General features: G+C 44.4%; 1 protein-coding gene across 1 annotated transcript in view; it reads right to left on the bottom strand.

The window, feature by feature from the left end:
- GALNT2 (polypeptide N-acetylgalactosaminyltransferase 2) overlaps positions 1-22,772 on the bottom strand; it is a 172,448-nt gene that overhangs the window by 39,405 nt on the left and 110,271 nt on the right. Inside the window, exons 4-6 of the mRNA XM_055425862.2 lie at positions 810-908; positions 509-576; positions 192-257 (exon numbers count right to left, since the gene is read on the bottom strand). Of these exons, the coding sequence (XP_055281837.1) occupies positions 192-257; positions 509-576; positions 810-908 (233 nt within the window). The remainder of the gene's footprint in view (positions 1-191; positions 258-508; positions 577-809; positions 909-22,772) is intronic.

Below are 22,772 nucleotides of genomic sequence, written 5' to 3' on the forward strand. Positions count from 1 at the left end.
CAATTAGGTAAGCTTTTAATGTCCTTCTTATGTTTGCTGGGAGAGGTTCCCAAGAGGCTGTGCTGGAGGGAGGCAGACAAAAGACGAGACAGTTAATTGTTCCTGTAGCTGAAACGTTTCTTCACATTATTACTGGGTTCAGGAAAAATCAGAATTCAACTGTTTTGGTATTGAATTAAGAGAAGTCTTACCTTCTCGCCGATCATTTCGGAGTACACGTACTTTCTCAATTTTCCCCAAGAGAGCCCCGTCTTCAGCTGGGAAAAGAAAAGAAGCAAAGCTTTTGAACCTCAAGTTTACAAAGGTCTTGAGGGGCAGGGATGGTGATTCTCTATCACCTACAGGCTGATGAGCCACTTGGGGCATCAGAGAGGCCCTCTTTTTGCTGCTCCCACTTCTTGAGGCCTTTTCTTGAAACTTGTCCTTAGCACCCACAGCCCAGAAAGGCTGAGGCCCAGGAGAAGGGCCAGAAGGAGGGAGTGGGGGTTGGGGGTTGGTCTCTACTTACGGTCATTGCTGTAGTCATCCACCAAGATGATTTCTTTTATCAGGTGGGGCGGGCTTTTCTTAAGGACACTGAGGAAAGGCAGAAAGATAAAGTTGCAGGCCTTTCAGGGGTGTGATGGGGGTGGGAAACTCTCATCCCCTGGCCCCAGCCCCTCCTGTGCTGCACAGTCAGGGGACCTGTCTGCTCCCCCAGACAACCCTTGCCTGGCTGTGCCGGGCACTTGGCCCTTGTTCTGCATCCCTGCCGGGGATGCCCCTCTAAGTTGCAGTGGGTGGGAATGGGTGGCAGCTGTGGGCCTCACCTGACCACTGTCCTCAGCAAAGCTGACCTGGCTTCATTGTGAAATGTGATGACCACGCTGGTGGCTGGCAGATCTACCCGCCACTGCTTCCGCTGACACCTGCAGGGAAAGAAAGAGTGGCCTGAACCATGAGCTGGGACCAACCCCAGCGAGTCCCCTGACAGCGCAGGCAGCTGGCCCTGCAGGACAGCACTTGGGGCGAGCCTGCCGTTTGTAGGAGGCACTGGCCTATTCGGAGATTCAGTGACAATGGTACATCAGGAAACAGAAAAACACAGTCAGAGCAACAACTTAAAAGATGAAAGATTTCGGCAAAAAGTAACATACTGAGAACATCTTTCTAATGTGTTAAAAAAAAGTGTTTCGAAACAGTGAATTCCCGTTGAGTCGCACATGCTGATACACCTATATAGATGTGCTTTTCACAGTTCACAGTGGTTACTGCTGAGGGGTGGAATCAACTGTGTGATGCTGCTCTTTTCTCCTCTCCTACGTTGCCTGCAGCAAGCATGTGGATTGCTGGGATTCTTAGCCGAGATGTATTTGGTATCTGGCTCTACCCTGGTCCTGGATCAGAGGACACATGCCCCTCACCTTGCCAGACTGTGTCATCCTAGCTGCCAGTGCTGCAGGCGGCTGTGGGCGAGGGAAGGATGGCTGGGCCTTTGAGTCCATCAGCTCGCCGTCTACTTCCAGCAGCACTGAAAGAACCTGGGACCAAGCTGAATAAAGTCCCTGCAAATTGTGGGCAGATTGCAATAGGCACTTTTCAAGTCTGCTCCCTGCAGACAGACACAAGGCTGTGAGGGCCCAGAACAGCTGTTTCAGAACACAGGACTCTAGAGCCCTGGGCTGAAGATGCTGAGCCATCACCCACTAGGCAACAGAAAGAACCAACAAAAGGAGATCGGTACAGCAGGTACAACATAAGGGTCACTGCAAGTCCCTCGAAAGCTCTATGACCTTGAAGAACATGCCAGCAGAGAGGTGATGCTCCAGAGAATCCTGAGAGAACAAGACTCCTGGGCAGGCTTATAGCTCTTGAGGACTGCTGCGAACAAACTGTGGCATGAGGGCATTCAGGGAGTTATCAGGCTGGTGGTACCACTGATGCTAGCCGGGAGAAGGGGTGAGGACAGACAGCTAAAGCCTCTTGGGCCTCTGGAAGCAGCTCTTGGCCCAACGTGGAGACAGCGATGATCTTGCCTGCAGCAGGGTGGGGACCAGCAGTCAGCCACCAGGGACGTGGTCCCTCCACACTGTGCTCACCATCTGGGATCCCTGCACTGGTATCAAAGAAGGAGGAACACTTTCCATTGGGCCAATATATTTTCAAGAGTTTGTTTTACTCTCGGAACTTTCCTGGTGGTGCAGTGGCTAAGTGGTTAAGTTCTCTCAATGCAGGGAGTCTGGATTCAACCCTGGGTCAGGGCACTAGATCCTGCACGCCGCAACTAAGAGTTCTCTTGCCACAATAAAGACCCCAGCGCAGCCAAACAAGTCTTTTTTGAAGAACTTGTTTTACTCTTTAGCTCTTAATGTAACTGACCACAGCTGCAAGTGATCTGCTCCCAGAATTAAAACTACTCATCTTAATGATGAGAAATGAGTAGGAAAAGGAGAAAGATTAATATATTTGGAGCTCAGCAGCACCTTAAAGGAAAATGGTTGACACAGATTTTCCCTCAGGACTGGGAAAACTATTTCAGACAGCAAATTCTGAAAATGAGCAAAAAAAGCAGTACAATTAAAAAGCAATTAGGTCAGATCACAAAATGGGCTTCTTCTGTTTATTTAAGTTATATGGATAGCTAGATTTTAATTAAGTATGACAAAATGACATAATATAGCAGTCGCTGGTGGGGAAAAGAATGCATTCTGGAATTAATGTCAAGCATTTAATGACAAGTAGATTGATAGGCTAGGGTGCTTTCCCTTTTTTTTCAGTTTTAAGAATTTGTCGTTTGTTATATTAAGGAAGCAAGAATCTGCAAGGTTCAACTGTAAACAAATGACCAACAAATGTCATCCCCAAGAACCCAATCTGCAACACTCATGAAACAAGAACCCCAGGACAGGAGCCAATACTCTCTGCAATCAGACCCCGCTCCACAGTTGAGGGGGTTGCTTTGCTGAATTGAGCAGATTTGCTGAACTTTGTCGGGTGCAGCCACGTGAAAAATCAGAAGGAGAGACGGGAGCATTCTTCAGGCTCAAATCATAGTAAACTCAGCCGATGCAATCACGTCCTATTCCCTTGTTTTCTGTCTCTCTGCAGGAAGCCTCGTCTTCCACGAGCATTTGGAATTCTCAAGGGACTTTGGACACATTTTTCAGAACGCAGCATTCACACCATTTTATTAAAATTCTTCTCCAGTCATAAGGCACCAAGTTTTGCTAGGAATTGGCAATTAGGAAATTTAAGAGGTATATCCTATTTCTAAGATAAAGAGGGATAAAAGTAAAAACTGAGAAATAACTCTTATCTTGTGAGTTTAAGAGTGTTATATGTATGTATATGAATTCAGATCCTAAGTCTTCACACTGAGCCAAGAAAAAGGAGGGGTTGTTTGAAGAATTTATTTAAAAAGAAACAGAATAAATCTTGCACGTAAAGAGCTCAGTTGCTGCGAAGCAGTCTTCTCTGCTTCAGAGCTGGTGAAAGAACACCTGCCTGATATAGAAACCCACTAGGGGGGCTAGCTGTTGGGGGCACCTTCATCTTGGAGCTTCTCTGAAAACTGAGCAGAAGCCAGGGCTTATTTGGCATCAGCAGCATGGAGAGTCTGCAGTCAATTCTGTTCTCCCTCCCAGACGACGCAGCTGAGGCAGTGTGATGTGGAGGATAGCTTTGGGTCAAGTTCACTTGAGTTTCCATGGGTCATTCTGGTAATTTCCTGTCCTGCTAAATGGGGACTTTAAAAAACTGGACACACAATGATTTCTAAAAATATCTTCAGTTCAGTCGCTCAGTCGTGTCCGACTCTTTGCGACCCCATGAATCACAGTACGCCAAGCCTCCCTGTCCATCACCAACTCCCGGAGTTCACTCAAACTCATGTCCATCGAGTTGGCAATGCCATCCAGCCATCTCACTCTCTGTCGTCCCCGTCTCCTCCCGCCCCCAATCCCTCCCAGCATCAGAGTCTTTTCCAGTGAGTCAACTTGTCGCATGAGGTGGCCAAAGTATTGCAGTTTCAGCTTTAGCATCAGTCCTTCCAATGAACACCCAGGACTGATCTCCTTTAGAATGGACTGGTTGGATCTCCTTGCAGTCCAAGGGACTCTCAAGAGTCTTCTCCAACACCATCATCAATTATTCGACGCTCAGCGTTCTTCATATTCTAATTCTCACATCCATAGCTGACTACTGGAAAAAACCATAGCCTTGACTAGATGGACCTTTGTTTGCAAAGTAATGTCTCTGTTTTTTAATATGCTGTCTAGGTAGGTCATAGCTTTTCTTCCAAGGAGCAAGTATTTTTAATTCCATGGCTGCAGTCACTATCTGCAGTGATTTTGGAGCCCCCCAAAATAAAACCAGCCACTATTTCCGCTGTTTCCCCATTTATTTGCTATGAAGTGATGGAACCGGATGCCATGATCTTAGTTTTCTGAATGTTGAGCTAAAGCTTAAAAGCCAACTTTTCCACTCTCCTCTTTCACTTTCATCAGAGGCTCTTTAGTTCTTCTTCACTTTCTTCCATAAGGGTGGTGTCACCTGCATATCTAAAGTTATTGATATTTCTCCCAGCAATCTTGATTCCAGCTTGTGCTTCTTCCAGCCCAGCGTTCCTCGTGATGTACTCTGCATATAAGTTAAATAAGCAGGGTGACAATATACAGCCTTGACGTACTCCTTTTCCTATTTGGAACCAGTCTGCTGTTCCATGTCCAGTTCTAACTGTTGCTTCCTGACTTGCATACAGATTTCTCAGGAGGCACATCAGGTGGTCTGGTATTCCCATCTCTTTAAGAATTTTCTTTAAGAATTTTCCACAGTTTGTTGTGGAAAACAAATTAGCAAAGCTAAGGATCAAGTCTTGGACCATGATCAACTCAGGCGTGGTAATGAGTATCCTGTGGCCTATTGGGGAGAGAGGCCGCAGGCCTGCTTTTTCCAAGGTCGTCACCACCACCACCATCATAGTTATGTCTGCAAGATATCGCAAACATAAAATCTAGAAGATGTTATACAAGCACCTAAGCACCCTCCACTCCACTTTTTCAAATCTTAATACTTTGCAACACTGGTACCTGATTAAGACTTTTTTAATGAAATAAAACTCGACATATAATAAAGTCCTGGTACATCTTTCCTACCTCAAATCCCATCTTCACCAATGGTAACACTACCCTAAGTTTGGTTCATCAGTATTCCTCAGTACATCTTCAACAAACCACATGTGTGTGTGTGCGTGTGTGTGTTAGTGGCTAAGTTGTGTCCAAATCTTTGTGACTCCATGGACTGTAGCCCACCAGGCTCCCCTGTGCATGGGATTCTCCAGGCAGGAATACCGGAGTATGTTGCCATTTCCTTCTCCAGCGGATCTTTCCGACCCAGGGATCAAACCCAGCTCTCCCACACTGCAGGCAGACTCTTTACAGTCTGAGCCCCTTCATAACTAGAATGGGGTATTGTTTTGTGTATGGCTGACGCTGCACTGTGGCTTGCTTTCTCCACTTTTGGGAATGCATCTGCTTTGACACACATGGCTCTGTTTTATTCATACCCACAGATGCACAGCTGTCCCTTGTAGGAACACACCATACCCAATCCCTTTCTGCTGACAGTCAATCTCTCTGTTAGGAACAATGCAGTTGTGGATACTGTCTTTTTGCATATGTGAGAAAGTTTCTCTGCATCATTTGCCTGCAGAGGACTCCTAGTCACAGATTTATGCTATTCAGCAAGCTGATCTTCGAAGGCTGTTCCCAGCTTCACCCCACCCACAAGGGCAGCATTCACAGTGCTCCAAATTCTCACCATCCCCTGATAGCATGAAATTTTGACATTTGCCCACCAGACAGATATGAAATAGCCTCTTAGTATTCTAATTTTCTTTTCCCTGTTTACTAGAGAGGGCACACATCTTTTCATATGTTTATGAGCTGATTATTAAAGACCCCTTTCTGAAATATTATCCCAGGGCCACAGTTCGAAAAATCAAAATTAAAAAATATGTTTGATGGAATACATCTTAAACAAAATAACAGGATCTGCCACAGACTTGGAGAAGATTTTTGCAGTACTTATGGCTGACAGCGGATACTATCCAGAATACACATATTCCTATCATCGAATAACAATGAGGTAAAAACAAAACAAATAGTGGACAAAGAATATGAGTAGCCATTTAACAGAGGAAACAATCTAATCAGCTCACAGGCCACTGCTGGCCATGGCTGGAGTCCATGGACTGTGCACTCCACAACCTCACTGAGCTCTCTTAGTCCTGAGAACCTTGGTATGTTCTCCTGGAGTTTCCACCCATTGATTCATCCACACTGTGTCCTTTTCTTTACACCACTTCTACATTTACAGTGCTTGTCTCAATAAGGCACTGTTTATGGCCTGCAATGCAATATGCAATAAAGAAGGTAGTAGAGAACATCTCATCTTCAAAGTGAATGCAATTCAATTCTCATAAAGCATCATGTTTGCCATAGATGTTTTACAGATACCTTTAATCTAGTAAAGTAATGCTCAAAATTCTCCAAGCCAGGCTTCAGCAATATGTGAACCGTGAACTTCCAGATGTTCAAGCTGGTTTCAGAAAAAGCAGAGGAATCAGAGATCAAATTGCTAACATCCCCTGGATCATGGATAAAGCAAGAGAGTTCCAGAAAAACATCTATTTCTGCTTTATTGACTATGCCAAAGCCTTTGACTGTGTGGATCAGAATAAACCGCGGAAAATTCTAAAGAGATGGGAATACCAGACCACCTGACCTGCCTCTTGAGAAATCTGTATGCAGGTCAGGAAGCAACAGTTAGAACAGACTTTCCAAATAGGGAAAGGAGTACGTCAAGGCTGTCTATTGTCACCCTGCTTACTTAACTTATATGCAGAGTACATCACGAGAAATGCTGGGCTGGATGAAGCACAAGCTGGAATCAAGATTGCTGGGAGAAACATCAACAACTTCACATATGCAGATGACACCACCCTTACGACAAAAAGTGAAAAAGAACTAAAGAGCCTCTTGATGAAAGTGAAAGAGGAGAGTGGAAAAGTTGACTTAAAGCTCAACATTCAGAAAACTAAGATCATGGCATCCGGTCCTATCACTTCATGGCAAATAGATGGGGAAACAGTGGCTAACTTTATTTTCTTGGGCTCCAAAATCACTGCAGACAGTGACTGCAGCTATGAAATTAAAAGATGCTTACTTCTTGGAAGAAAAGTTATAACCAACCTAGATAGCATATTAAAAAGCAGACATTACTTTGCCAACAAAGGTCCATCTAGTCAAGGCTATGGTTTTTCCAGTAGTCAGGTATGGATGTGAGAGTTGGACTGTGAAGAAAGCCGAACACTGAAGAATTAAAGCTTTTGAACTGGAGTGCTGGAAAAGACTCCTGAGAGTCCCTTGGAGTGCAAGGAGATCCAATCAGTCCATTCTAAAGGAGATCAGTCCTGAGTGTTCATTTGAAGGACTGATGCTGAAGCTGAAACTCCAATACTTTGGGCACCTGATGCAAAGAACTGACTCATTGGAAAAGGTCCTGATTCTGGGAAAGATTGAAGGCAGGAGAAGAAGGGGATGACAGAGGATGAGATGATTAGATGGCATCACCGACTCAATGGACATGAGTTTTGGTAAACTCTGGGAGTTGGTGATGCACAGGGAGACCTGGAGTGCTTGCAGTCCATGGGGTCGCAAAGAGTTGGACACGACTGAGCAACTGAACTAAATTTAATCAGATTAAGGAAATTCCAAGTGCCAAATACAATTTATGATTTTTTTCCCTTGCATCTATTGAGAAGATCATATAGCTTTCCTCCTTTACTCCTTTGAGAAGGAATATTATATTAATATAGCTCATGTTGTTCTATCATTTTTGTATTCCTAAATGAAACTCCACTTGGCTATGAGTCTTTTTAAATAGAGCAATATTAGACACACTAGTACTTGGTTTCCAGTTTTTTGACTCTAAAATCATAATAGTAGCTGGTCTACAATGTTCTGTTCTTCTACTTTCTTTTTCTAGTTTCACAGGAAGGGATTTGTACCCTCAAGAAACAAACAAGGCAGCTTTCTCTCTTTTTCTAGAAATTCTCTAAAATTTCTATGCAAACCCACTAGAGCCCTGTGGTTCTAGTGGGAAGAATTTAGGGAAGATAAACTTCTTACTATTGAAAAGATCTTTCATGGCTTGTATTCATATTTTTCTATTTATTGAATGACAATGGTAATTTCCACGTTCCTAGAAAACTAATTATTCCATTAAATTTTCAAATTTGCATAAAAGTGTACCCACAGTTTTCTTATAATCTTTACAAACTCTATTCTGTCTATAGTTATATCTGCTCTGTTCTTTTATTCCTAACATTATTTAATCATGGTTTTAACATTTATCAGTATTCTTAGAGATTTCTAGTTTTTGAAAATCAAATTTTATATAATCCTGTTTCTTATTTTTCCAGTTTATTAAATTTTTCTTTCTCCTTCATTATTTCCTTTCTCCTATTTTGAGGTTTACCGCTTTGGTGTGTGTGTGTTTGCCTTTTTGAGTCACAGATCTGTCTTACAGTTTAAAAGTCCAACCAGACTGTCACTGGAGAAACAAAGGCGGTTCTGTCCATGACGGAGAGGAGGGTGGGGTGAAAGAGGAAGAGATGCCTGTAGGTGTAATGACTAGCTTTAACGCTGCAATAGTGATGTGGCACCTGCCTTGGTCCTGTGCCAAGGTATACACACGTAGGGTGGTGCCTGGGGAGACGGCCAGCAAACAGAGCACTGGGCTGCTCTGGGTGTGGTCTCTCCAGCAGACAGAGCTCCTGAGAAGGTGCCAGTCTCCACGGGCACCCTTGGTCCAGGTGAGACGAGCCAGGAGAGGCTGTGTCGGGGTCAAACTCAGGGGGCAGGGCCAGGGGTTGTCAGCTCCCAGGCCCTCTGCCTCTGCTTGTATGTGGATGTGTGTGTGTATAGGGTCCTGCCACACAGAGCCTGGGATGCGGGCTCTGAACAGCAGGTGACCCACCTGAGGCCCGAATGTATCTTTTGTCTTTTGCCCTAGCCCACAGGAAACCCATTTTCTGTTCAAAGGAAGAAAGAGGCAGGTCTGCTGTTTGAGTTGATGGTGTGCTGGTAGTGGACACAGCTGTCCCCACAGAAGCTGGAACTTTCAGTGCAAGCTGTGCAGCTGAAGCCACTTGCCCACCCCATCTGGAGCCAGCCATGGGCTGGGCATGCTCCTCATCAGGGACCCACTGTGCTCTGGGGCTGGGGAGCTGTCCTGGCATGGTCTCACGGGCATCACTCACAGAAAGTAAGTGCCAGACTCTCCCAGAAGCAGGTCATCAACACGCAGACGCCTTCGCTCTGCCCATAAGTAGGTCTGGGTGATGCCTAGGAATCTGAGCTTTAGAAGCTCCCTCCTGGCCGTGAAGCAGCGCACCAAGAGAGCCAGGCCTAAGCCCTCATGGCCCTTGGCCCTTGGAAGACACAGCTGGAACCTGGATTCACAGCAGGGCACCCTGAACTCAGACCGGCCCTCCCTCCAGCCCCAGGGCAGGGAGAGGCCTTAGAGCCTCAATCCAAGGGATTTTGACTTCAACACAACCTGAACATGGGGTCAGCCTCACACTGCCATTTCGGCGATGCATTTGTTCTGAGGGGCTAGGGAGGCCAGCGAGTAAAATGGGAATTGGAAATGGGATTTACAAAAGCAGGAAGGTAAAAAAGAGGTCTAACAGCTGTTGCATAATGTTCATTTAATTAAAATACACTCTTAATAATTCTTCAAGCAGTGATAATGATATGATATTCCACCCAATCAACTAATTTCTGATCAGTCCTAATAGCTAGAGAGCTTATTCTATAGAGGTTTTTTAAAATGGAAAAGGATCAAATCCAAAGATATTTTAAAACCTCTGCAGGACCCATCTGAAATTAAGCTTCTTAAAAATCCAGTTGGCAGGGGATCTGAATTAGTCCCGGATTGTGGCAGGTCTGTGTCAATCTGAAGTTTTCAGTCCGAAGCACCCCAGCGCTTCACCTGAGTGTTTTTGTACCTCGCGCTGCGTCTGACCACAGGCGTGTGTTCTTATACCAAGAATGAGAAGGTGTCTGCAACCCTTCTCAGGATACCAGAAACTGGAGTCTGTTGTGTTTACCACTCTCCCTTTGAAGTCCTCTGATCCCCTGGAAAAGCCAAGCACTCCAGAGGTGAAAGGGTAGCAGACGGTCCACGAGTACAGGCTCCTCACTCTGAAGACGCTGCAGCAGAGCCACGGAGAATACACGCTGCCCAGAACACACCGGGTCCTCTCCCGGCCCCGAGGGAGTGGATGTCAGGTTTCGACTTGCTGCTTTCAGCCAGTGCCTTTTGGTGAAAGCAAACTACTTTCTCATTCAAAGAGTATCACCTGCCCTTTACTGCCTCCAGTTTTACAGATACTAAATTTTAACTGAGAACTTTTTCAAGAGTGAAGAGCTACTGAATGTTGAGAAAAAAGTAGCCCTGGATGAAGCCCTTTGAGGTTCTTATACTTCCAAGTGCACTTCAGGCAGGACCTCCTGTTCATGGCTGGGGAAGTCAGAGCAGAGAGAAAGCAGAGCTTGAACTTCTTACCCCTTCCGATGCAGGGAGCCACCCTCTCGGGATGAGGGTGCACACTGTTTATCAGAGAGTGACAGCCACCGACACCTTCCTCCCGGACTCCAGTTTCCAAGTTTCTCTTTGCACTGCTCTGTGAAGAGACCTGCTCCCTGCGGCCTTGGGGCTGATCATGCAAGCCCCTCTTGGCTTTAGTCAGACAACCGGCTTTCTTCTCTGTCCTGCATCCTTCTCTTTCAATCCTCCCCCCAAATTCGGGTCAAATAATTCCTGGGACTGGAGGGATGGCAGGTTCAAGTGCACAGACCTTGCTGTGGTTCTGACTTTTAAGGACACTGACATTGCCAAGGAAGATGCTTCTGGGTACTTTTCAAAGACAGTTAACTATGTTTTTGCTTGTTGTACAAAGATAAAATTTTTACCCACTTCCTCACAAGGATGAAAGGCAAACAGAAGAGTTTTGTCACTGGTTAAGGACAAGGATGTAAACTGGAAGCAGAACCCTCCTTGGCCCCAGCCCATTAGGGTTTCACACAAATAACCAAATGAATACCCAGCACTTGGCTTGAGATGACCTGTTCCCACCCTCTCCAACCAAAGCTAGGGTGATATCTTGTTCCCCTAGACCTTGCTCATGTCAAGTGTAACAGCACCTTGGAATCTTGGTGGGGGGGAAATTAACTTATAATTAGCGGCAGGATGATGGTATGTTGTGGTAAAGGATGATGGAGTTATCTGATTCATGCTTCCTGACACTGGCAGGTGCTGCGTTTATGCTCAGTCCTTCTGACCGCAATGTTGCGGAGTCTCTCTTGGGCACACCTGAAAAAGGGCACAGCCATCTTGGTAACACAAAAGTCACACCCCTCTTGCTCCCTTCTTACAGAGCTTGTTTTGGGCAAACTGCCAAGCCCGAGAGATGAGTTTGCCAAGGACAAACTCCTTTCCCTAGCCTTCACCAAAGTCACCAATAACCATGACTTAGTTCTGGCTAACGAATAGTAATAGAAAGTCTGCTGGGGGGATTCCAGAAAAGGTGTACTTTGCTGATAAAAGCAGACAGTCCCTACAGAAAAGACTATTTCAGACCCCTCTGCTTCCTGCTTTGAAAGTAATTATGATGCATGGAGCTATGGCAGCTTTCCTAAAACCATACAAGGCAAAAAAGATGAGGCAGAAAAACCAAAAAAAAAAAAAAAAAGCAGAGAGACAAATCACTGGTGTTTCTAAACAAGAAAGAGGATTTAAGTGCATATGAATATGATAATACCAATATACTTGAAAACCAAGTGGCATTTATAATAAGCTATAAATTATCAAAATTAATTCAAGTGAAGCACAGGAAAATTTACCGTGTGTCAATATCCATATAGGAATTTTAAGTTATCCAAGGATTTCACTGATTCAAACAAAAACAGCTCTAGGTTTAGATAACTTTTACAGTGAATTTCAAGAAACTGTTCCTTTATAAATAAGTTTTTCTCAAGCATCTTTTTTTTTTACACACTTGTTCTAAATTCATTTTATGAAGTTAGCATTAGTGTACAGCCAAAGCCAGACGAACGGAGGAAGAGGGAAGGGAAGGGAGGAGATCGCGGGTAATTTCAGTTAGGGTCTTAAGTCAAGACCCCAAATAAAAGACTGACCAAACTCAGCAATTCACTGAAAAATGCTGGGAGACTCTCAGAACTAAACAATGTACTGACTTTTAAAAATATCCTTCCTTTCAAATGAATGGGCAAAGAGGTTATAAAAAACTACTCACCCCAATACTGTTAGCATTAAAGAAGTAAAGAAACAAACTCCACTCCCATCACCAGAGAACTAGATAAACAGAAAATGAAATATATAAAGCCATTTAAAATGAACGCTAGATTTAAAATGTTTTCTATGTATCACTGAGTGAAAGGGTAGACTGGCCAATAGCAACTGCAGTGTGCATAGTTTACACAAGATGGTATGCATCTAAGTAGTGGGAGATACAGGAGACATGTCAGGAAGGATCTCTTAGCAGCTTTCAAATACACCACCTGGCAGTGTTAACTATGGTCACCATGCTGTACATCGCATCCCCAGAACTTATTTATCCTGTAACTGGAAGTCTGCAACTTACCTTTACCCAGTTCCTCCACCTTCTACCTCTGCCTCTGGTAGCCAAATCTGAAGAGTTTTTTTAGTTCACATGTAAGTGAGATCATATAGTATTTATTTCTCTTCGTCTGAATTATCTCATTTAGCAAAATGCCTTCAAGATCCATTCATGTAGTCACAAATGGCAGGATTTCCTTCTTTTTTATGGCTAGATAACTTTCCATTGTACATGTATGTGTGTGCAAGTATGTAACATCCATTCATCCCTCAGGTTGCTTACATGTCTTAGAAAGAGTTAGTCACTCAGTCGTGTCCAATTCTTTGAGACCCCATGGACTGTAGTCTGCCAGGCTCCTCTGTCCATGGAATCCTCTAGGTAAGAATACTGAAAGTGAAGTGAAGTGAAAAATACTGGAGTGGTCGCCATTTCCTTCTCCAGGGGATCCTCCCAATCCAGGGATCAAACCCAAGTCTCTTGCATTGCAGGCAGATTATTTACTATCTGAGCCAGCCGGGGGCTTTCCATGTCTTGGCTATTATAAATAACACTGCAGTGAACATGGAAGTGCAGATTATCTCTGAGACAGTGATTTCATTTCCTTTGGAGATACGCCCAGGAGTGAAATCGCTGGGTGGCGTGGTATCAGTAGTTTCATTTTTCCTTTTCTGAGGAACCTCCACAGATTTTCCACAGTGGCTACACCAGTTTACTTTCCCACCAACAGAGCACAAGGGTTCCCTCTTCTCCACATGCTCACCAACACTTGTTATCTGTTATCTTTTTCATGACAGCCAGTCTAACAGGTGTGAAGTGATTATCTCACTGGGGTTTGACCAGCATTTCCCTGATGATTAATGATGCTGAGCACATTTTCATGTACCCGTTGGCCATTTTACCAACAGGAACATGAAACAGGTACATTTACCTTCTTTGGAAAAATGTCTATTCCTACTCTGGTCCTTTGCTCGCCTTTGACAGGATTATCATTATTATTTTTGCTATTTGTATGAGTTCTTTGTATCTGCTGGGTATTAGTTCCTTATCAAATATGATTTGCTAATACGACCTCCCTTCCATTCTGTAGGCCGTCCTTTCACTTTACTGGTTGTTCCTTCTGCTGTGTTAACCACCCATTCATTACTGAACCCTCAACCTTGACCCCTATACATCTGATCCCCATACTTATTTTCTCACTATTGCATTTAACATTGTCTTATTCCACATTATCTGATCATTTATTTTACTCTCTTCTATTTTCACTCCCTTGACATAAGCTCTAAGAAGGCAAAATTTTTTTTATCAGTTTTGTTCATTGCTCTTTCCCTGGTGGCCTGTCACACGGCAAGCACTCAAATCCTTACTGAATGAATGCAGAAACACAAGAGTCAAAATAAATCACCAATGAATAGCATAAAAATTTGAATCTAACTACAATATTCCTACTGGAATATTTTCTTCTTTTAAAAGGCTTGAATTTTCACAGACATGAATTTTTCTCCTTTTATCTCATCATTGTCAGATGGGGGAAATCATGGTTGATCCAATATACTTAAGATGAATATTATTCTAAGTCTGTCCTTTTAATTTTACAGATTGAAAGGGGATCTGGGTTCTCGCAGATTCCATCACTAGCGCTTAACAGCCAGAGTATGTGTGGATGGGTCAATTCCAAGAGCAAGCAGGCAGATGTTTGGGGGTAAGTGTGTGGGTACATCCACTGACAACACTGCTGCTTTCAAGCTCATCACAAAAGTTAAAAGAATCCCTGAAATCTGCAGCCTAAATGACTGACAAAGTTATAACACATTTTATAATATTTGGGCTATTTCCTAAAATATTCAGAAGAATTCCACTGAAAAGGAGTTTTCTTTTCAATTGTTTCACGGTTCCACGGTGATGGTGAAGCAACTCATTTAAAACTGTGGCTGAAACAGGATGGTTTGTTCAGACCCACCGATTCATCTTGTTTACAAAGCAACACTCTGCTGACTCCATTTTAATTGCCCTGATTTCTTCTGAAACAGGTGGGATTGCTGTTTCAAAGTGGCTTCTCCAACTGCTTTTGGTCAATAATGAGACACTCACGTCTTGCTGCAGTGAGGTGACCCAGGCGCCCCTCAGTGCCACACGGGGGAAGCTGAACATCTGCCCTCCATGCCACACTCACGCCGGGAGCACTCGAAGCCAGCTTCACACACTCACACGCCACTAGGCACAAACAACAACATAATACCCTGTATTTGTACTGCTGTTTGCAGTTTATGAAGTCCTTTCATAAACATCTGAGCCTAAGAAAAATGTGCACGATGGGCAGGGCAGGTGTTATGGTTTTGTAGCTAAGAAATCCAGGGTTTAAAGAGATTATTCCAACCTTCGTCTGAGAGCAAGTGGTACAGCCATTAACAGAAGCTACACCTCCCAACTTCAAGTCCGCTCTATTTTTATGTACTCTCTTTTGGGACAGACATTGCGGCTTAAAACAAAATTTATGAACTGTGAAGTTCCCACTGAATTTAGTTCCAAATACAACACTCAGCTTTTTCTTGCTCTCAGCGATAGTAAAATGCTGCTTGTTGCAGATCAACCTACCCACTGAAAGCAACTAGAAATTCTGGATGAAACACATCAAAAACATTTGAAGGTACTGGAGATCGAAAAGGCATCTGGGTTCTTGATCTAGCCAGGTGCTGTAGGGCCAGGTTCTCAGAAGGAAGAGGAGTCCTGGGAGTAAGTCCAACACCCTCTGATCCTCCTCCCCCAGGCAGTGTGGAGCCAAGAGGCTGCACGAGCCAGGAGGAGCGGTGGTGCTGCAGGTGGCATGGGGCTGGGGGGCCAGACTGGGAGTCAAGTCAACAAGGAGGAGGGCCTCTGATACACAGCCCGGACTCCCAGGGAGAATCCCAGTGAGCTGCTGCCCAGGAGCACAGGGATCTGGATGCTCACCAGCTCTCTCACAAAAGACCAAACCCCAGCTCTGTTTCTGCTCAATTCCAGACTCAAGGCAATCTGCCCTATTCTAAGTGCCTGCCAGAGAGCAAAGCTAGATCCTCTTCAGAGGAAGAAGACATCAGCTACAGACTGTAAATATCTCCATATCTGTTCATACACAGCAAAATATAATAACTGAAATTAAAATTAAATAGGTGGGTTTGAAAGCAGAATAGATTTCCAAAGCAGGGGAAAAAATTAGGGGGCTGGAAGGGAGGCCAATAGAATTATGTCCACACTGAAGCTCAAGGAATGAAAAAGAATAAAAAATATGGAAAATAGCATAAGAGGGACACAGGACATGCGGAAACACCTAACCAAGATGTAATCAGGGCCCAGAGGGAGTGGGGAGAGACGTGGCACAAGAAAAACTGACGCAGTACAAAGCTGTAAGATTCAGGGATGAGCGAAACTCCAGCCGTGTTCAACGCGACGACAGCGTCAGGCGCAATCTAACGAGACCGCTGAAGTCAAAGATAAATATCCTCAAGGCAGCTAGAGAACACAGTCAAGATGCCTCAGAAAGCAACAATACGACTAACAGCTGATACTCCACCAGGAAGAATGGAGGCCAGAAGACAAGTAAATGGTGATGTAAAAGTTCAGAAAGTAACTGTCAACCTGGGCATCTCTATTCAGTGAAAACACTCTTCAAAAATGAAAATGAAATAAAGATTTTTTCAGATAAAATGAAAGGATATATTTCATTGCCAGCAAATTGGCACAGAAAGAAATATTCATAGAAGCTATGAGAACTGAGGAAACCGTACCAGGTGGGAAAATGAAAAGATACGAAAGGAGGGAAAATGGAAATATCAATATGCAGATAAATCTAAAGGATACTTACTGTAGAAAACCAATATAAGATATCCAGTGGGGTTTGCACGTAAACAAGGAATTAAACCAAAAGACAATAATGCATAAAAGGGAGTGGAGGGGAAGTGGTCTGTGCCCTATCCAGGAGGAAATGAGAGTATTCATTTATATTAGATTCTAATTGCCAGGTTAACGGTGCAGGAGATACTTAGTCCAAAGGTAGCATGAAAGGAGAGAAGAAACACGAAACGGGTGGGAAGAACAGAACCCACCAGAAGAATAGAACCAGACGGTGAGATGACAGTGTCTTTTTCCCTTTCTTTAAGTTATAGTTTTGTCCAGATATATGCCCATGAGTGGGACTGCTGGATCATATGGCAACTGTATTCTAGTTTTTTGAGAAAATTCTGTACTATTTTCCATAGGGGCCACACAAACTTACACTCCCACCAACAGTGTAGGAGGGTTCCCTTTTCTCCACACCCTCTGCAGCATTTGTTATTTGTAGACTTTTTATGATGGCCAATTTGACCATTGTGAGGTGGTACTTCAATGCAGTTTTGATTTGCATTTCTCTAATAATTAGTGATACTGAGTTTATTTTCATGTATCTGTTGGCCATCTGTATGTCTTTTCTGAAGAAATGGTCTATTCAGGTTTTCTGCCCATTTTTTGATTGGGTCCTTTGTTTTTTTGTTGTTGAGTTGTATGAGCTGTCTGTCTATACAAAAATGCCTTAAAACCCTTCATTTTAAATTTAATGATAAAAGGGAAAGGTGTCGACACAGAAGGAAGTCTCTAATGATTTAAACTTTTGAAACCTGAAGGAATCTATTCCTCGACTAAGCAGTTCTCCCTTTTAAGAGACTTACTACATAAATAAATAAAAGGCACGGTACTGGCTGATGCGGGAGAGAAGAAAACAAAATAATGTTTCTCCCCAAAGGGTTTATTTGATTTCACTTAGATAAACAATTTTAAAGTGAGCCATCTAGAGCTCTCCCCAGCAGACAGAACGATGTTCCAGACGTGTCCCAGGCTCCAGTCCACATCTATACCTCACTTCCCCACCACATGCAGCTCTGGACAAACACCAGAAAACAGAACACAACACAAAGCCTTTCTGAGCCAGATTCTGGAAAGGCTTTCGCAGGGACAACCCTCTCCTCACAGTAGCTCTGTTCTGAAGAAAGTAGCAGAGCATCTCCGCTGGGGTCTTGGCACTGTGTGAGGACTGAGCCCCTACAGCGCTTGGACTGGACTCCTGTTAGCCTGGGTTTTTAAAATTTGCTCTCAGTGTTAGATCATCCGGAGAGGGTCCTGGGCCTCTCTCTTCCTTGTGCATGTTCCTTGTCTGGGGCACGACGCCCCAGCTCATGGTTTAAAACATCATCTGTGCACTCAACATTCCCAAACTGACATTCCCGCTAAGACCTTTCTCCTACACATTTCCAAACACCGACAGAACAAGTCTGTGTACCTTAGATGCTCAATGCATCTTGGACTTAACCTGTCTGAATCTGACCCTCTGACGTGTCCCCGAGACCTGTGCCACTAACAGTTCCTCCGTCTCATGAGGGGCTTCAGCCTGCGCCACCTTGCCCGTCCATCCACGAGCCCGTCCTGTTGACTGTACCTTCAGAATGTGCCCAGATCTGACCGACTCTCACCACCTTCAATGCTGCTTCCCATGATCTTTTGTCAGGAGAGGGAAAACCGCTTCCAAAGGTGAGGGGGGGGAGGGGAGAAACAAGTCATATGAAAAGGCTCTAAAAAATTCCCACTGGTTTAATTTGCTAAGTCTTCATAATTTATTTGAAATTTTAAATAACATTAATTGAGGTAGAAAATCTTTTTTTTTTTTTAACTGAGCAACTGTACTTTCAAGACTGAGATGGGCTACCACTTTTCTAATTTCTAAGTGAGTCTAAGAGTTCCAGTATGTTATATCCAGTATTTCACTCAGAGCAGGCTTTTCTACACGTCCTCCTTCATATAAATATTTTTTCTTGGCACAGTATTTGTTACACACTTAAAAAGGTAAATAAAACATAACCCCAAAATATAGGTTTTTTGTTTGTTTGCAAGGTTCTGAACTTGATTTCTTGGCTCTACCCCAGAACACAGTGAATAAGGGGTAGGTTGTAAGTGCATTCCTTTCCAGTCCTGTGAGAACCTAACACACAAGAGTCATCAGCAGTTCACCAGCTCTTCCTTACTGCTTAAAAAGCTCCCTGCCATCTACCTTTGTTCTTTCATGACTCTTCATGTCAAATTTACTGGGTACTCACCATATGCCTGCCACTGAGCCAGGGAATTCACTCACTCTACAAATACTAAGTTTAACGAGTGCCGTGAGATGTATGAATAATAACCCCAGACATAGTCAAGTGGGCCTTAGGAAGCACCACTATGAACAAAGCTAGTGGAGGTGATGGAACTCCAGTTGAGCTATTTCAAATCCTGAAAGATGATGCTGTGAAAGTGCTGCACTCAATATGCCAGCAAATTTGGAAAACTCAGCAGTGGCCACAGGACTGGAAAAGGTCAGTTTTCATTCCAATCCCAACGAAGATCAATGCCAAAGATTGTTCAGACTACTGCACAATTGCACTCATTTCGTACGCTAGCAAAGTAATGCTCAAAATTCTCCAAGCCAGGCTTTAACAGTACGTGAACTGTGAACTTCCAGATGTTCAAGCTGGTTTTAGAAAAGGCAGGGGAACCAGAGATCAAATTGCCAACATCTGTTGGATCATATAAAAAGCAAGAAAGTTCCAGAAAAACAGCTCCTTCTTCTTAAAGAGATGGGAATACCACACCACCTGATCTGCCTCCTGAGAAATCTGTGTACAGGTCAAGAAGCAACAGTTAGAACAGGACATGAAATAATGGACTGGTTCCAAATAGGGAAAGGAGTATGTCAAAGTTTTATATTGTCATCCTGCTTATTTAACTTATATGCCAGAGTACATCATGTGAAACGCCAGGCTGGATGAAGCGCAAGCTGGAATCAAGGTTGCTGGGAGAAATACCAATAACCTCAGATATGCAGATGACACCACCCTAATGGCAGAAAGCGAAGAAGACTAAAGAGCCTCTTGATGAAAGTGAAAGAGGAGAGTGAAAAAGTTGACTTAAAGCTCAACATTCAGAAAACTAAGATCATGGCATCCAGTCCCATCACTTCATGGGAAATAGATGGGGAAACAATGGAAACTTTATTTTCTTGGGTTCCCAAATCACTGCAGGTGGTGACTGCAGCCATGAAATTAAGATGCTTACTCCTTGGAAGAAAAGCTATGACCAACCTAGACAGCATATTAAAAAGCAGAGACATTACTTTGCCAGCAAAGATCCATCTAGTCAAAGCTATGGTTTTTCCAGTAGTGACGTATGGATGTGAGAGTAGGACTATAAACAAAGCTGAGCGATGAAGAACTGATGCTTTTGAACTGTGGTGTTGGAAAAGACTCTTGAGAGTCCCTTGGATTGCAAGGAGACCCAACCAGTCAAACCTAAAGGAAATCAGTACTGAATATTCACTGGAAGGACTGATGGTGAAGCTGAAACTCCAATACTTTGGCCACTTGATGTGAAGAACTGACTCATTTGAAAAGACCCTGATGCTGGGAAAGGTTGGGGGCGGAAGGAGAAGGGGACGACAGAGAATGAGATGGCTGGATGGCATCACCGACTCAAAGGACATGAGTCTGAGTGAACTCCGGGAGTTGGTGATGGACAGGGAGGCCTGGCGTGCTGCAGTCCATGGGGTCGCAAAGAGTCGGACACGACTGAGCAACTGAACTGAACTGAACTGCGTAGCCCACTGCCTTAACGAGCACATTCAGATCAACACAGAAATAGGTGAGACACATGGCGTGCAGGTGGTGATGAAGACCATGGAGAAGAATCAACCAGAGAAGTGAGTGGGGACGCTGCAGGGAGAGGCTGGGCCCTCACTCCCAGGGCAGGAGGTCAAAGGAGACAGGTCTGGAACAAAATCTTAGGGGAGGAAGAGCCAGCCTTTGGGAACATTTCCTTTAACCCTCACAGTAACCAGATCATAACGTCATAATGTCACAGTATTTCATAAATGACAGAGGCCACAGGATTAGGAACTGGAGAAATGGGATTTCAAACAAGGTCTCTGTGACTCCCAAACCTTTGTTCTTAACCTCTACTTGCACTGCTTTCAGATTTATCATAAGCAAAGACTGAATTCCACAGGGCAACCATTTCCATCAGTCTACACAAAGGGAGACAATGCAGAGTCAAAAATATGGTATTTATACAGGAAAGTCAAATGCTTTAACAGCCCTCTATTAGATATGGGTTAGGGGTGGGATTCAAATCAGTAACTTAATCTCCTTAGCCTGACATTCAATAATACTGGCTGTTCTAAAGCTGAGTCTTTGCAGACAGGACGTTGGCTCAATTCCAGGTATCAAATTGACTTTGGGGAGATTTTAATTTAGCCCAAATCCAACAAACGTGGCAGGCATCCCAGCTGCTCCTTTTGCACATACAGATGAACAAGACACAGTAGCTGGAACTAAAGTTAAAGCCACCTAAAACACAGCCCACTGCAGGATGAATATTCAAACATCTGTTTGGACAAACTCATATTTCAAAAACTGAAAAAAAAAATATATATATATAGTTTTGGGAATATTTAAGGGACTTGAGGTGGAGACAGAACTCCAGTCTGCGCACTGTTGAGCATCAGAAAGAACACCATTTTCTCTCAGCTGTGAGGAAAGGTCACACAAGAAAACAGCTCTTAAACCAAAAAATAAAGGAAAACTCATACCACCTCATGGAGATGTCATTCTAAGTGATGGATTCCAGTCACCAAGAACAATTTTTGAGCTAGATTCTGCTAGAACTTGAACCTCTCTCCTGAGTTTAGGCCAAATTCCAGACTGTCTCCTAAGTAAAAGCCATGCTAACTCCTTCTGGCCTCAGCCAATGCTCCCAGCATAGGGCATGTTATCAACACTGCTCTCTGTACAATGAGGACAACCTTCATGTCCCGAGCCATGAGCTATGGGAGCGACTGGCACAGGACGGGTCCAGAGGGCTCAGTGAGCCGAGGGGTGAGAGTGCTGGGGACGCAGGCCCCTGCAACCCTCCCCAGACATGCAGGCAGCACCACATATGGCTGCGCACCAGCTTCGGGGCCTTGCACCCAGAGACCATGGGTCTTTGAATCCCAGACAGGGTGCTTACCAGCTACCCATGCTGACTCCAACCAGCAGCCCATCACAGGGCTTAGTAAAGCTGCTGTAAACATAAATTAATAGGTTACAACAAATACTAAGCAAAGACAATCTTCTAGGCTAAATTTAGAAAAATGATGAGATTCTTAGCATCATGTACAATATGTATGTTTATACACTGATCATATGTTTCATATATTATCTCTCTCTCACACACACACACAACTTCCTGAGTCTGAAAGAACTGTAATTGTACACACTTGTGAGCTGTTCTGGGCATACAGAGTTGACTACAACCCCGCCCCGCACACGAGGCCAGCTCATAAGAGCAGGGAGAGTGCACCTGCGAGACTGACTGGGGTGCACACGGTTACAAAGCTCCCCTGAAACCAGGAGAGAAGAGGAAGAGCGTTAACATGTGTTCACGTGGAGCCTGGCGGCTCTTGCTTCTCTCCAGCTCACTGGCCCTTCAGCCCCCAGAACTGGCAGCCAGAGGCACGGAACCCCAGCCGGCACTCTGCAGGCCCAGAGCTGACTGTCAGAGCTGGCCACTGGCCTCCTGCCTGGATGCCCACAGTTCAAGACTCTCCTAGATAGTCATTGCCTGAGTGTCCTAAACGCACCGGTCTGGAGCAGATTGTCCAAGGGCACACCACCACGCACCTCCTCCTGCCCCCCACCTCCTGTCCTCTCCACGGGGCAGAGCAGAAGAGGTTTCTCTGCTGGAACCCCAGGATCCAAGCACAGCGTCTGCATCACAGTGGATGTGGCAACCACGTACCTTTACATAATGGATGGACGACTCTAAAAGAAGCCTGGTGAGCAGGAAGGCCTAGCAGCATCCAGGGAAACAGCTACCCTCCGAAAGCAGCTCCTTATTTCATAATAAAACCAGATTAACCATCTAAGGCCCCCAATGTGAACAGCGTTCCAATGAGAGACGGTTGCCAGCAAGGCTCAAAGGCACAGAGTAGCAGTGAGGGTCATGTTATCACCTCCGTGGTCAGTGTGACAATCGCACATTCAGAGATCGGAGGCCTCCCATGCTGTGCCTGAGA

The sequence above is a fragment of the Moschus berezovskii genome, chromosome 12 (assembly GCF_049115385.1).
Source record: "Moschus berezovskii isolate FMDL1 chromosome 12, NW_MosBer_1.0, whole genome shotgun sequence".
NCBI lineage: Eukaryota > Metazoa > Chordata > Mammalia > Artiodactyla > Moschidae > Moschus > Moschus berezovskii.